Below are 15,632 nucleotides of genomic sequence, written 5' to 3' on the forward strand. Positions count from 1 at the left end.
CTTGTTTTTAAACTTACCCTCCCATCGTTCTTGCGATTTCTTCCTCCGTAACTTGCAGTCCACAATCCGACATACCATAGTTGTGCTGTTGTTGCATCATCTGCTGCTGATGGTGCTGCTGTTGCATATGTAGACTTTCCCTCGACACATGCCTCGAAAGTATCCTGTGTAGACTTTCGTGGGATATTTCACGCGACCCCAATGGTTCGATGAGTGGCAACGCTGGAGGCACTTCTGATGGTCCACTATCCTGGTCTTCTTCATCTTGATTATCCAAATGACCACCGCCACCTCCCCCAAAAGATCTCACAGATCTATCCGAATGTAAGTCAGTCTCGTCTCTATTATGAAAGTGTGATTTGGCACTGCCACAGCCACCACTGCGAACTCCGCAAATCTCTGCCGGCGCCGATGCATTTGTCGTACTAATCGCCGTCGTCAATCCCGGCCCCATTGGATGCACCATCTCCATATTACTCTCCAACGAATGCTGGTCATCTTCGGACTTTTGCTTGAACTGGGCCAAATGATATGTTAGATTCCTTAGATGCTGTTGTTGCTGTTGCATCTGCATTTGCTGTTGGCCTTGATGGGTGGGCGAGGATGCCGCCGACGACTGGAACACTTGCGATGATTGATTCTCCACCCATTGTCGAATCATGGTCTTTTTGTGCGAATCCATGAAGCCATAGCCGACGGCTTGTGTTGGGGTGGCGGGTAGATTGCCTGCGGTAAGGGAACGCGCCGATTGTGACTTGGGTCCGTCTACCCACGTTTCGCACTGCTTAACATGGTTAATCTCTCGCATTAGATGTCTGGCTTCGGCTACTTTGGCTCGGGATACGCGAGGTCCATCAATCCATTGCTCTTCGGTAATTTGTCTCAACGGACTATCTGGATTGACGACGGTGGCAGGATTTGAAGTTGCACTGCCGACGGCAGGTCGGCGCAGAGGTGAACCTTTTGGAGAGGGTACATTGGAACCTTTGCTAAGGCCAGAATGCCGAAGGGTGCCAGCAACAATTTTTGGTGACGATGCTGAGTGGGGTATTGTTTTCAGACTATGGACAGGCGAGAAGAATTGAGCCGGAATTGTGGTTTGGTCACCGGTTGAGGAGTTTAGTGGGGGTGTAGGACTAGAACTGCCGGTGGTGGTGTGGTTACGTTTTAGACTGTCCGTTCGATTGGCTACCACAGGACTTTGAGCTGTAAAGGGAATTTAAATGCAGGTTTTTCAAATGAAAGAATACAGTGGGGTGTAAAAATTTGTTGCTTTAGGTATTCTTCTGAAAATTTCAAAGTTGGCCATGGATTAAGCTTTTGCTGACTTTAGAGACATTTTTTTAACCGTGCATTAACTTTTCTGATGTAGGTTTTAAAGAAAGGTAAGGCAGATTTTAGACTTTGGTTAGAAGCAGCAAAATCTTTTGAAATGTCACACGAGTTAAAAGGCTAAAATTGACATTGGAGACTTTTTGTTAAACAATGATTTAGCTTTCTGATGGAATATTTGTAGAAAGCCATAAAAGTTATTGTTTCTTGGTTTAAAAAAAAATGGTTTCTTTAAAGTTCCGGTTAAATTTTTATGTACAAATTACTACAAATGACATTGGAGACTTTTTGTTCTATTCTGCGAGAGAAATTTTTTTTTTTAATCCAGTACATTTTTAGGTTACCTTAATTACCAACGTAATAAGTTGGAGACTTTTTGTTAAGCACTGATTAAAAGCTAGGGAAAATTTAAATCTTTTTTTCGAAGCAAAATGAGGGTTTTCATAGAAGTTTTCTGGTTAAAGTTCTTATAAATAACGTTGAAAACTTTTTTTACCAATTTATTAAATTTTGAGTGAGCTTTTCAGGAGAAAGAAAGATTTTTTGAATTCTCTGTGCGAAACAGAAATGTTTTTTTGAAGGCAAATATAAGTTAAGATTCGAATTGCCATTAATAATGTTGGAGACTTTTTGTTAATTATTGGTTAAGCTTTCTGATAGAGTTTTCCTCGAAAGAGAAAAGTCCTTGCTCGAACCAGAAAGGTTTGTTTAAAATCTAGAACAAGTTTTTAAGCTGAAATCTGGTAAAAATTTTCTAGTAATGATATAAGAGACCTTTTATTAATCAATGATGTAGCTTCCTCCACAAGTTTTTTTTAAGTAACTAATCCAAAAGGAGTTCATGCTTAAGCGTTGGAGACTTTCGGTAATCATTGATGTAGTAGTTAAGAATAGGTTTTTTAAGCGAGGAAGAGGTTTTTAATAATTTTACGAAGCAAAAGTATTTTTATAAATACAAGGCAAATTTTTAGGTTGGAATTTATGTTAATGACATTGGAGACTTTTTGCTGGCCATTGATTGAGCTTATTAAAGGGATTTGAAAAAGGGGTTTCAATCTTTCAGCAAGATATCTTTCAAATCCAACAAAAGTTTTCAGGTTAAACTGTGTATATAAGACTTTGGAGACTTTTTGTTAACCATTAATTGAGCTCTATGTTGAGTTTTTCTTGAAAAGTAGTGTAATCAGGAAGTTACAAAAACTTAAATTCGAATTTATTATAGTGGAGACTTTTTTTGGAGAGATAAAACTAAGGTTGAAATCTTGCATGTTTTTTTAAAATAAAGCTTTGAAATTAAACTGTCTCTATGTTTAGAACATTTTCCATATTTCTTACTGATATTTTTTTTGGAACCATTGTAAGTCCCTGGAAGTTTGCAAGGCTTTTGTTACACCAAAGACCCCAATTTTTGTAGAATTTCTATACTTACGTTTCTGAGATGTAGTCTTTTTGGCTGGTATTTTCGAGGTTCCAGAACCACCACCACCCGTCGTCGTTGTAGCTCCTGAAGGCTTCTCAGCACCACTGCCCTTCAGCACCTTATTCATGGCACAACGATTGTCACCACTACTCAGCGATGGCAAATACACAGGCGGGTGCTCGCCATCCGTAGCATCATCACACGGTCCCATATAAATGACCGTATCGGCCGATAAATCAGAACTTGATGGATCGGGTCCCTCAGATGAGCCGGCAGATTGATGGCCTAAAATTGAACGTTTATTTGTGGGGTTAGCCCTTTTATGGATATATGGCAAATGGATATAAAATGTGTGTGTGTATGTGTAATCTATCTGTGAGTCAGACAAATACACACTCATAACACAGTCAATGGTTCTGGACATCATGAACGTAATTTTTGGAACAATTCCAACAATTCCATATTCAATCTCTCCTGGGAGAAGTGTGGGAGAGAGAGTAAGAGAATATTTAACCGAAATTGGACATTTTCTCTGATTTATACCTGCATTAACGGGCATCGCTTTATCTGATGAAATTGGAAAACGATGTTTCCGTCTCCGCATCCTGTGTATCCTTGAGGCTAATTGGATTGTCGTTAGTGCATCTGAGTGAGGCTGCAAAGAAGAATTCCAAACGAATGAAACAATAGAGACAAAAGCGTCAAAATATGTATGACAGATGTGTGTGCAATGGGGGGAAAGGAAAGGAAGGAGATGATTTTTGAGGTTTGTGTGTGGATGTGTGTCTAATGTTTATGAATGCGTCACTAATGAAGAAGGACCGAGAATGAAAACTCACCTGTGTGTGCGAAACATGGGCCATAATGGCGACATGGCATGTTAACGGTGCAAGGCAGTCTTTTAACAACGGCGTCAAGGGATGATCCTTGTTCGGTGGATGACGTTGACCACTGAGTATCGCCAGCAGAATGTTCCCAATGCCGGATAGCGGTAGGCCACCATTTCGATTCGCACAACCCCCTAAATCGATTAGATGCAAACGACTTCGTCCTCCCGCCACTATTTTAAAATGAAAATGATGTAGAGAATTCCACCATGTGATCAATCATGCTAATTGGAAGAAGCTTTATGTGCGACTTACCTCCTCCTTTTCGCGACAAGCTGTACTGATAGACATGCAATGTAAATATCATTGCGGGCTCCAGTCCGCCCTGAGGTCGTCCCGCTAAAGCTGCATCTAGGAACAGGGCTGCACGCTCGGCGGTGGGTGCTCGCAATTCAGTCGGTCCGCCGAGGAAGTCATCACGCAAGTATACTCCAGGCGAATCGTCGGATTCTGACAAAGAAAAAATTAACACTCGTACAATATTTTGCAGCTCAAAAAGGGTTTGGTTGATGCATTTGAGAATTTATGTTTTGTTTGTCCAGTTATACAGTTGTTGCAAGTTGCAGTTTGTGTACGAACAAGTTGAAGGTAATAAGGTAGCGTGCTGTGGCAGAAAGCAATTACAAGTGTTCGCACATAGGTTAACCGTGGCCTTAAGTTGATTAGGGTGATTCATAAATACCAGTGGACTTGCCATTCATTTTGTTGTTATATCGTAGAAGTGACAGCGAACTGCACCAATGGGGTTGTTTTTTGTAGAATAAACAAGTCATAGTATGTTAGCAATTCAAGAATTGTACAAAAGAGATAAGAGGTTTTGCATTTACGAGTGTTTTATTCATTAAGAAGTTCTCCAGAGGCTAGAATGTTGCATTATAAGTTATGAGCTAATTACACGAGAAAAGTTCTCAATGCCAAAGAAACAGTAAACAAACTGGGCAAAGCTTTCTTATTCTTCTCTCGGAATCGGATTGAAAAAAAACTAGATAATATATTTTGAGGAATAAAGTGAACATTGTGAAACATGTCTTTATTCAGCCTTTCTGCAACCACTCAAGAACTTCTAAACAAAATGTTTAAATTGCAGTAATTCTTTTGGAAAGCTGATTTTTTTAAGGACATTTAAACAACCAAAAAGGTTTGGTAAATAGCGTAAGTGATACAATTATTGACACTGCAAAATTTCAATATAGTTATTGACACCCTCTTCGTAAAGAACGTTTTATAGGAAAAAATCGCAACGAATTATATAAACCGTTTTTTTAATTTCTTCGCTCTTTCTTATTCTCTCACTCTTTGTTTTTTGTTGGGAGGTAGCTACTCAATTTTGTTTTAAATTTTGAAACGTAAACATCACTGTTACGAGAGTGTGTTTTTTTGGTAAAAAAGTGTCTATTTCGTTAAGGAGTCTTAACATGTAAGTCGATAATTATGTAATTATGTGATTAGTATGATATTATGTAAAAGTATGATCATAAAAGTTTATAATATATGAAATTTAATGTCCTGGAGAAGGATTTAATGTATTTTTATTGTTTTTTTCTTATTATATATTTAATAAAATGGGGTGTCAACTACTGTCTTAAGATTTTAACATTTTCTATAATTGACACCCCTGTGTCAATAACTGTCTTGTATTGGAGTACAAACGTTGACACTGTGTCTACAGTTGTACTTATAAAGAGTGTCAATAATTAGATAACTCTTTTAAATGACTACTAAGCTGGAAAAATGCCTAAATGTACTAGGAAATACACCAAAACGGACCTCGAAAAACGCTATTGTGTGTGAGGATACAAAAGATGTCCAAAAAGGCTGCAGCCAAACTTTTTAATATTCCTCGATCTACTCAACTTACACAACAGCTTCTGACAATTGAAATCTCGCAGGTACCACTTTTGTCACAGCTTGTATTGAGCTTGCTTCTATTAAGCTTCTATAAAGCTTTACAGGAGCTACATTAACACCTGTAAAGCTTTATAGGAGCAAATTTGTTAGTCGGGTAGTAAGTTGTTTGAATATTCCTAAAGAAACTTAACCGAAGAAAGCTTGTTTTTCGGATAAGCTTGGTTAGTCATTTTATAAACTATCTGTCAAATCTAAAAGCTTCGATAGAGCTTCGGTAAAGCTTCGTTTATGATTCTTTTAGACTTTATAAGTACATTGTTATAAAGGGTCTAACTTGTATACCGTTGCCCTTTTCCATGCCCAAGAACCTAACTAAAGTTTAATAAAAGCTGAAATGTATCTTCGGTAATACCTTTATCGAAGCTGAAATGTTATTTGGGAGAGGATGTACGTCATGCCGTCAAGGGTTTTCTTGAAGAAGACAAAAAGGAAAATCCATTTGGGCCACAAAACAGGCGAACGGCTAGTTTAAGGCATTTTTGAGCCGACACCCTTCAAAGGATGCCACGTAAAGGTTTAAGAAAATGACTTAAATCAGCCTCAACAAAAAAATCGTAATTTGTATTTCCAACTGTCTGTTTGAAGATATGTCAATAATTGTATAAATATGTGGTGTCAATAATTGTACAAGTATGTCGATAATTGTATAAATATGTGATGTCAATAGCTGTACAAGAGTGTCAATTATTATATATTTTGGTAGAGTTTTAGAAAAATCAAAATTTAACAATATCACGAATCTCTTAACCGATTTTAATACAAATATAATGAAAAACAATTGAGTTAGGTATTTAAAAATGTACTAAGAGTTTCACATATCCATACCAATTATATTTGCCAGCTGTGTGAACTGAAAAATTCCTTATGGGTGTCAATAACTGTATCGCTTACGCTAGTGAACATTTTTCTATCTATTTCAAAGAAAAAAAAAATCGACAAAAAATCGATAACGTAGATAGATATTTTCACATTTCGGAATAGATATTAGATTGAGTATCGGTTGGCAGAATTTCTTTTGGATTTGGAGAATTTTTTTATACAGGGTGTCCCAAAAGTTAACGTCGAAACGAAAACGGTAGGTGGTGAAAGTTATCAGAAAAATAATAAAAAAAATCGCAGCCATATATTTTGTGAGCTATGGGCATTTGAAATAAAAGTCGAAAAAATGGTCACCCTGTGACGGTTTTTCATGTGCCGTGACTACAAATCTTAATTTTTCTCATTTTTTTCTTTTGTTGCATCAGTTTCAAGGCAAATATTACTTTTTTACCCAACTAAGTACCTACTAAAAAATTTTACAAGACTCTAATTCAATGAACCGTAGTGTAAAAAAAATGCACTACGATGTTTCGGCAAGTTACCTTACAAGTTGGTGTGTTCAATTCTCTTTTCAAAATGGTATAACATTGTTGAGGATATTCCATAAATAACCGAGATAAATTTTTTTTTCTTAAGGAATCCTTATTTAAGTTTTGTACACTTTCAGAACCTTTCAGTTCTTAAACAAAAAAAGCTCTTTTATTCAATAGATAATATACCTACACACGGTAACAAAATGTTAATGTATTCCACAAAAAAAATAATTGAAAAATATTTTTGTGGGTGACAACTAACATTCTTTCACATGTATGTAATGTAATTTTTTACATGTAGAAATGGATTACAATAGTCATTAAGTTATCATAACATAAGGTTCTTATATTTTCAAAAACGAAACTTTTGACTGTCATACATGTTTTATTGATTTAACTCTTTACTAAGCAATTGAGAAAATTAAATTTTTTCTGTTCGTAATGTAGTTTGACGTCAAAAGTGCAAGTTTTGACTTATGAATACTAAAGTATTTCAAAAACAACTGTGGCATCGGACTCGACACACAAAAATACTTAAAAAAAAGAAGTATAGTTTGGTTCAAGCTCTAATTTCAGTGCCGATCAGTGATAATTGGAACTAAGACGTTTTGTAAGGCTTGTCGCAATGATTACGAAATGGTTCCAAATTTCATAATATCCAAAAATTTGGATCTTCTAAATCGATTTGAACCATAAATTTTCTCTTACTAGTACATGAAATTCTCAATTAACATTTTAAAAAAATGTTTAAAACGGTTACCAATGAGGTTTTTTTTTATAAAAAAAGATTTTTTTACTATGTACTTAAATGGACTTGGATATAAATACATTTTTTTTAAATATTAATTTTTAATATATTAATTATTATTTTTTACTAATTTTTTTAGGTATTATTAATATTAATACAATTAATAATTTCAAATTTAAAAAAATATATTTTCCGTAGGTAGGTATGTCAATTAATATTAATAATACCTAATAGGTAGATAATATAAATTAAAGAAAACACTTTCTAGAGCATCATGTTCCTGAAATTAATATCAAAATAAAAAAATTGGGAAAAACAGTATTTTTGAAATTATTGGGTTGATTGAACCTAGGCTTTCTACTCAAGCCACATGTCCTATTAATACAGTCAAATAAGGAGAAAAAAGGGGTAAACCGCGGAATGAATGCTAAAAGGAATTGTTTTTGCTCAATACCTTCGTTTTGGCATTCTATAACATACTTCAAAAGTCTAGAAAAATCTCATGTCCGCAAGTCGCGCTTTTGAAGGTCAAAGCGCGAAATGGAGATTTTAAAAATTAGCAAAAATAGACCATATACACATATGATACATGATTTCAAGGTATTTTTTAATGCTGATTCCAAAACTGGATTATATGTGGAAAACATAAATTTTTCAAACGAACTTTAAGTAATTTTGAGTTATTTAATCGAGATAGAGAGAACTTTGTCCATAATATTAAAGGGAACATAATAATTATATTATTGTATGTGCAGAATATTGATATTTTAATATTTAAAAATTCGACACACTATTTGCATTATTTTTAATATTTGGTATTCTTATTCACACGTGACCTTATGATTTTGTATAAACTTCAATTTTGGTAACAATATTGTCATATGGAATAAGAGTGCACGCCTTTCATTTTACGACCTTTTTTGGAAGAGTTTTTGATCAAAAAAAAAATTCTTGGAATAAAAAACAAAAGAGAGCCGTACAAAATCTGCAAAAAAAAAAAAACAATCATTGGACAAAATTCCAAAAAAAAAAAAAAAAAAAATAGTCCACATTGCACATATCTCTAAGAGAAAATTTCCATGGAAAAAATAGGTCAAAAAATAATTTCTTAAGTATGCCATCTCAAAAAAGAAAATACGTAATAATCAATTTGATTTTATGTTCGTCTCAGTGTCGCGTGGCAATGGTGCATGGCATTTACCTAGTGCTTGTTCGTTTACATAGAGGTTTGGCCTCGAGCCCTTTCTCATGCAATTCTTTAATTTATCCCTAGTTACAACTGGACGAAATTATATGGGCTAGTAATCATCGTGTTCTCAAATTTCCTTATTACTTGTGCCGTCCAATTCGCATTGAAAAGACCTTAGGTCTTTCAAAATCTATATAAAATATTTTATTTAACTTCAACTATAAGGCTGCACAGAAGAACTTTTTTTTATAACTTCTTCAAGTTTGCCATTTGAATTGTGAACGCTCTTTAAGAGCCAAATTTCCCAAATGTGTCCTTAACAGTAAGGGACATTTCCTAGAAATAATACCCCATTCACAAAATACTAATGGTTTTAGAATAAAGTTTTAACTAGGAAGGGTTTATAGCTTCACTTGAAAGTCCCATCTGTCTCTACAATAATCACTTAAATTATATATTTTTGTTCCTTCCCAATTCTTAAGAAACGAAACGAAACAAAACCCACCTGCTTTCATTCTATTTATAAACGCTTAAAATACCCACTTAAACACGCATTACATCAAACACAATGATAGAAGATACAATATCTAACTTTAACTCAAAAAAGTATAACTTTTGTGTTGTTCAATTTTAATCCAAATAAATTTCATCCACTTCAATTAACAATATTTTAACAAATCCCCTACTTAACTTCATCATTTAGACGAAGAAAAAGAAGAAGATGAAAAAGTCGTCTCTCTTATAACGGTACCACCTCTATAATATCCATCCATTCACTTTACTCGTTCGCCGTCGTCTATTTAACTTTCTAACCCTTATCTCTTGGGTAAATGTCTAGCTGTCTGTCTACCTGTCACTCGAACCACCCGGAACCATAAGGACATTCTCTTCATCACCTGACTCTCTATAGAGTCCAATCTGTAAGTAACCGTGTAGCATAGCCAGCTATTAAGTTATAGAAAAGGGAAGAAGACATGTCCGTCAAGTCAGTCAGTCATTCAGTCAGTTAGTCAAGCTTTAATTAATTATCACGCAATTACTGCGCCAAAGATACTCGTACTGTGCGTCTATATTGTCGTCGTCATAGTCATCGTGTTGGTCTCCTCAAGTCATAGATTTTCACTTCTCATTCCCATGTTACAACCGAGAGAGAGAGACAGTCCACACAATCTTCCCAAAGAAAAAGTCCATCCCTCTTCTAAATGGCGCCCGGTTGAGGACTATGCGATGAAGAAGAAGAATTCGTCATTGCTGCAAGGACCAGCAGCGGGGTGTTGCTATATCGAATGACGGAAGCCATAAATATTCGCCTCAAGTAGAATTAATTTGTACAGTTGTTTGCTTTGGAAGAGAGTTTTTGTTCTTCGTAGTTTTCGTTTTTTTTTTTTTTTTGTGTGTATCTTTGCACAGGTCAATTGTGTAAAGTCAACCTCTTCACTAACAGTCCTTACGTTTATTCGACTTACCTGTCGCATGGGCAGCTAATAAATCCTTTGAACTGGAATCGGGTTTGGTTGCACTCACTCCTAGCGCACTAACTCGCACTGAAAATCGGGCACCGGACTTTTGTCGCCGCTCATTGATGCCCTTGTACAGCCAGGATATTGCACATGGAATGGCGCCCAATTCGCCCGATGATTGAATTCCGCCCAACATTGTTCGTGATTGTCCTGTGTGCAGGTACAAAGACAATGAAAGAGGGAAAAGAAAATATTGCATTTTGTTAGAGAGATATCCTCTGTCGAATTGGTTTAGGATTTTTTTTTTGTGTGTGGGAAAACGAGTTTGTGTAACAAATTCATACCTGAACTGGGATAGCCAATTGTTAGTAGACATCCGTCGGAGCCCTCCAGGACAGCAGGTATTACTTCGGACAATGCCGAGGCACATATATCAGACTGTGTGGAAAGGAGAGATGATTGGACAGATATAGTATACATGAAATGTTAGTTAATTTAGAGGAAGTAGTTCTTTTTTTGAGGTGAATTTCAACAAAAGAATAGTTTTTTTGGGCAATTTTTTGTTTGTTTGTTCCCAATTTTTTTGAAAACTATAGGACAGATTTTATTCAGACTACCACCGTTGGAAAGGTTATAGTTTTGCCGATGTTATAAGCTTAGATTTTTAGTGAAATATAGGTCTTGAAGCCTTCAAGGCTTTAAAAGTTTTTCTAACAATTGTTTGGTGAAATTTCATTCTTATCTTTCTACTTCCTCAACAAAAATAAAAATGTATAGAAATGTCGTTCCGTACCTGTTGATCTTCTGCTGTAAAAAGACTATCAAAGGCAAACATCTTTGGGGCGGCAACCATTGGTCCACGTTCCTGGGAGGTAGACGCAGCCACTGTAGTCGCCGCACTAGGATCTGTTAACGTCACTTGTCGTTTCTTTTTGTCCACAGCCATAAAATGAGGATGTTCTTCGTCCATGTGACTGTCCGAGACACGTAACATAACTTTGACCTTAGACAAAAATAAATAGAAAAAAAAAGGGTAGAAAAGGATATTAAATTGATTTACGAGCTTGAGTATGTGTGTGTGCATGTCAACTAATATGTCAGACTAATGCACAAATGCAGTAAGTTTCCGGTCTAAGAGGGTAAACTTCATAAAGAAAAATAAAAACACATAGAGTGGACAAGGACATGCAATATGAATTTAAAGTGCAGTCATAAAACAAATCGCAGAATTTCTCTGTTGACAGGATTTTATGATTTTGTAAAACTTTTATTTAATGTGAGTTTTTATTATAGAAGTGTTTTTGTGATTTTGTTTTCTTACCTTTCCTATTCCATAATTTTCTTTGTTCGCCAGTCGTCTGGCTAGGCCTGGTGGTAAAGGTGGTGGTGCTCTTTGAAGAGCTCCACAGAAACCGCCATTGCGTGATGTATGCGCCATATCGGTGGAACGGCTTTTTGAGGAGCCACCACCTTGGGCGAGTTTTTGTGCTGCTCTGTTGAAGAAAAAAAAAAAAAAAATATAAGATTTTGTTAGCGAAAAATCAAACATTTGTCAAGATATGAAATGAGAAGTTTTTTTTTTTTGTTTTGAATTTTATAAAAACAGGAAGTTTAAAAGGTGTAAAAAAAAAAAACATTTAGGGTGGTTTTGGAATGGGATTTCAATGGAATAAATGTTAATTTTAATTTGGGGTGAGATTAAGAGATTGTGATACCTAAATCACGTTAAGAGAAAAAGATTTAATGATTAAAAAAATATGCAATTTTAAAATTTTTAAAATATATAAAATACATACAACGTTTTTAAGAAGGTGGGAAATAAAATTCACAGTTTTTTATTTTTTTAAGAGCCTAAGATTCGGATGACCTTATGGATTAAAAAGGCTAGGTAGAAATTTATGGTTCTGAAATAAATACTTTCAAGGTGACAGCGCAGAGAGGACATTTCTTTTTAATAGAAGGTGCCTGATTCCCATATTTCATAGCAGATATCTACCAAACACAGAAGTCTGTACCAGTCTTATTATTTTAAGGTCCTTTTTAATAATTAAAAAATTTGTTCACCTCCAAATATTCATTCATTACCGCATTTGAATTCAACAGAATGTAACTAAGTGAAAAAACGCACACCGAAAATAATACCGGCACAAGAATGGAATTATATAGGACTTCTGCGACATTGATGTTGTTTGATGAAGTTGATGCCGTTCGATGTGAAATATATCCCCAAAGAAATTTAAGTTCTTTCACCAGAAAACACTTATTATTTTAACTTAAGGGGGGAAATCCCTCTGGACGACACCTTTTTCAATATTTTTTTATGAAAAACTGAAAGCACTTATTGAAATTTAGAAAAAGACAAGATATTACTGACATTATTAAGTATTGAAAAAATTTTTTTTGAAATGAAAAAATAACAAAATGGCGGTTCTGGAGCCTTTCAAAGTTGACGCCTCTAGTTTACGCCGTGCAATGCACAGGTCCAGGAAATTATCTTAAATCAAAAAGGAAATTTTTTTCCGTTAGATGATATTAGTACGCATTGCATGAACCTAAATTTATTTTTTTTTAATGAAAAAAAAAATTAGAAATCAAAAAAACGAAAAAAGACATGAGTTTTTTTACAAAGAAGTAGTTAAAAAAAATATTTACCTACTGTACAAATTTTATTCAACTTTTAGGTTCATGTTGTGGCCAATAAGTTAAGGAGTAATTTGCTTCAAATTTCAAGTCGATAGCTTCATTAGTTTTTAAGTTACATTGCACGGCGCGGAAAAAAACTAGTTTCGAAAAAAATGAGTTTAAAGTTTTCGTTTTCGTACTATGGTAGGTTCGGAGCGCATTGGTTTCGGGACTATCTAGGCACTTTTGAGGCTTCATTTAAGGCTAAGACCACTGAAAATAGTTTCTTCGGTTGATAAATAAATTTATTACGCAAAAAAAAAAATAATGCAAAAATAAAAAATTCCAGAGGGATTTCCCCCCTTAACCATTAAAAAACGTCCTGCTAACCCCCGACATAAATTCTAAAAATTATCATTTTTGGAGACTTGCTGTTTTGGAAAATGAATTAAGCATTGTGTGCTATGTCAATAAAATTCAAAAATCAATCAACTTCAAGGCCATGGATTACTGTAGTCCAAAATTATACTTTATGTTACAAAAATTATTGTTGGAACGCATAAAATTTTGCAGGATTATGTCCATGATCATAAAATATTATTAAAAAAACAATTACAGTACAGGCTATTTTGAAATTATTGGCAAAACTCAAATTTTCACAAGAACAAAGGAATTAAAATTTATTTTTACATATTTGTAGGTATATTCCCAAATTTGTAAGAACTTTTTTTTGTATTCAGAGAGTATTCCAAATTTAAAGTGATCACAAGGAAATCTTCATATTTTTCGATATATTCAGCAAATAAAACTTTTCTTTATTTCATTTTGTGGAGTATCAATTTATATTCGGATTTTACTTCAGCACCTCTCAAAAGTATATTTTGGTTCTTGTGGAGAAAATCTTGAACTTTGAAATTAAGATTTTCTGAAAAAGCTTCAAGCTTATTTTTTTGAGAGAAGAAGTGTCAAAGTGTTTCACGAAATTACTTTTTTTAAATTTAAAAATCAAGAGATCCGCAGATTCTGAAAAAAAAACTTTCTCAATTTGGAAAAGAAAGATCATTAGAGATTGAGTGGTCAAAGTAAATGTTCAAACTTTAATCAAAAATAAAAGATCAACTTATTAAAAGTCTGGTTCGACAGAGTTTCGAAAACCAATGCTGAAGAACAAAATTTTGGTTTATATTTATATTACCATGTGACATTTCTGTAACAAATCAAAAAAGGTCCAATAAAAAAATAGACGAAGCTTGTAAATTTTTCTTTTGTCTTAAATAACTTAATTTTCAAATTAGTACTATTTTATCGAAATACTCAAAAATATTTCACAAAAATTGCGTTACAAGTATTTGATTGACAGCTTATTTTGAAAGTTTGGTTTGCTTGAAAATTTTTGGCCATGTCTACAAAAATAAGAAATTCAGAAAATATATTTTTTCTCTCTTAACATATAAGGTTTTCTTTTTGAAGTTTCGGAAAGTGTGTAAAAGTAAATATTTAATAGTTTGTTGTTTGAATTTTCACATTTTTGAACTTGAAAACAGCATTTTACACTTTTATTTTTATTTCTGAATGTCGAAAAAAATGACTAAAAAATAAAAATATTGATTTTTTTTAAATAGGTACCTGTTTTATAATTATTCAAGGCAAGTGCTAACATGTTATTTATTTTAAAATACAGGGTGTCCCAAAAGTAATGGATCAAATGAAATATGCTTATAGACCATCTTTAGGGCTCTCAGAATTTGGTAAGTTGTTCATCCCAAATTTCGAAAAATCCCGACTGTGTAACTGTATTTTGCTTCTTCCGCTCATAATAGATTTTTGTTTTTTTTTTACAATTCTTTTACTAAAACATTGCCTAATAATAAGAATTAATTAATTAATAAAAATATTTTTTATTTCATACGCCATTTTGCTGCAAATTAATTAACACTCCCATGTTTTATAAAAACTCAATTTCTTAGTTTTATTTGAGAAAAAAATTTGTATGCTGTGACACTGGCTTATGATTTTAATGATTAATAAATATAATAAACATCAGTTACCTACGATAAAACTTATTTTTTTAAGCATATTATCAGCTAGACGAGCCTTTTTTCAGAAAACTAATATTCAAAAAATTCAAATTAAGTTATGGATTAAATTGAATAAGACTAAATTTGTGTCATTCTGTTTTTATTGAAAAAAGTTACACATACGCCACAGTGACCATTTAAATTTTAATTTGTTGACCATCTCACTGACGGTGAAAAGTTAATTATGTAAACAGTTCATTATAATGGTCCTCGAAAAGGTCCAAAATTATAGGACCAATTTTTTTCTTAACCCCAATACATCCGACTTTAGAAAAATCTAAAAACAAAAACAAAAAAAAATGCAAATGAACATTGGCGAATTGAAGCTGAACCAATTTTGACATATTGCCGACATAAAAGCATCGCTTTCGCTTTTATTCATATTTTCTCGGTTTGTTTGATATGCTATAATCCTATGAGAACAATGAGGCGAGAAAGACAAAGTATCAACTGTGTTTCAAAAAAAAAAAAAAAACAAAAAACGAAGAATAAAATGAATTATGACAACGTAGTTGATTGTGTACGGCAATGGGATATGTCACAGTCATCCAGGCGTATAGAAAGAAATGCAAGGACATTACTCCAATTTGGATAACATTTTCATACATTTTACTCCATCTCTTTCTTCTTGGTCTT

The 15,632-nt window shown here is 33.8% G+C and overlaps 1 protein-coding gene across 2 annotated transcripts in view; it reads right to left on the bottom strand.

Annotated features, from left to right (window-relative positions):
- LOC129913811 (kinesin-like protein CG14535) overlaps positions 1–15,632 on the bottom strand; it is a 125,868-nt gene that overhangs the window by 2,143 nt on the left and 108,093 nt on the right. For both annotated transcript variants that reach the window (XM_055992691.1, XM_055992697.1), the window contains 9 exons: positions 11,618–11,789; positions 11,090–11,299; positions 10,641–10,734; positions 10,303–10,506; positions 3,895–4,089; positions 3,592–3,812; positions 3,296–3,407; positions 2,762–3,037; positions 18–1,206 (listed from right to left, as the gene is read on the bottom strand). In XM_055992691.1, coding sequence (XP_055848666.1) covers positions 18–1,206; positions 2,762–3,037; positions 3,296–3,407; positions 3,592–3,812; positions 3,895–4,089; positions 10,303–10,506; positions 10,641–10,734; positions 11,090–11,299; positions 11,618–11,789 — 2,673 coding nt within the window. The remainder of the gene's footprint in view (positions 1–17; positions 1,207–2,761; positions 3,038–3,295; positions 3,408–3,591; positions 3,813–3,894; positions 4,090–10,302; positions 10,507–10,640; positions 10,735–11,089; positions 11,300–11,617; positions 11,790–15,632) is intronic.

This window comes from Episyrphus balteatus, chromosome 1 (genome assembly GCF_945859705.1).
Source record: "Episyrphus balteatus chromosome 1, idEpiBalt1.1, whole genome shotgun sequence".
Taxonomy (NCBI): Eukaryota; Metazoa; Arthropoda; class Insecta; order Diptera; family Syrphidae; genus Episyrphus; species Episyrphus balteatus.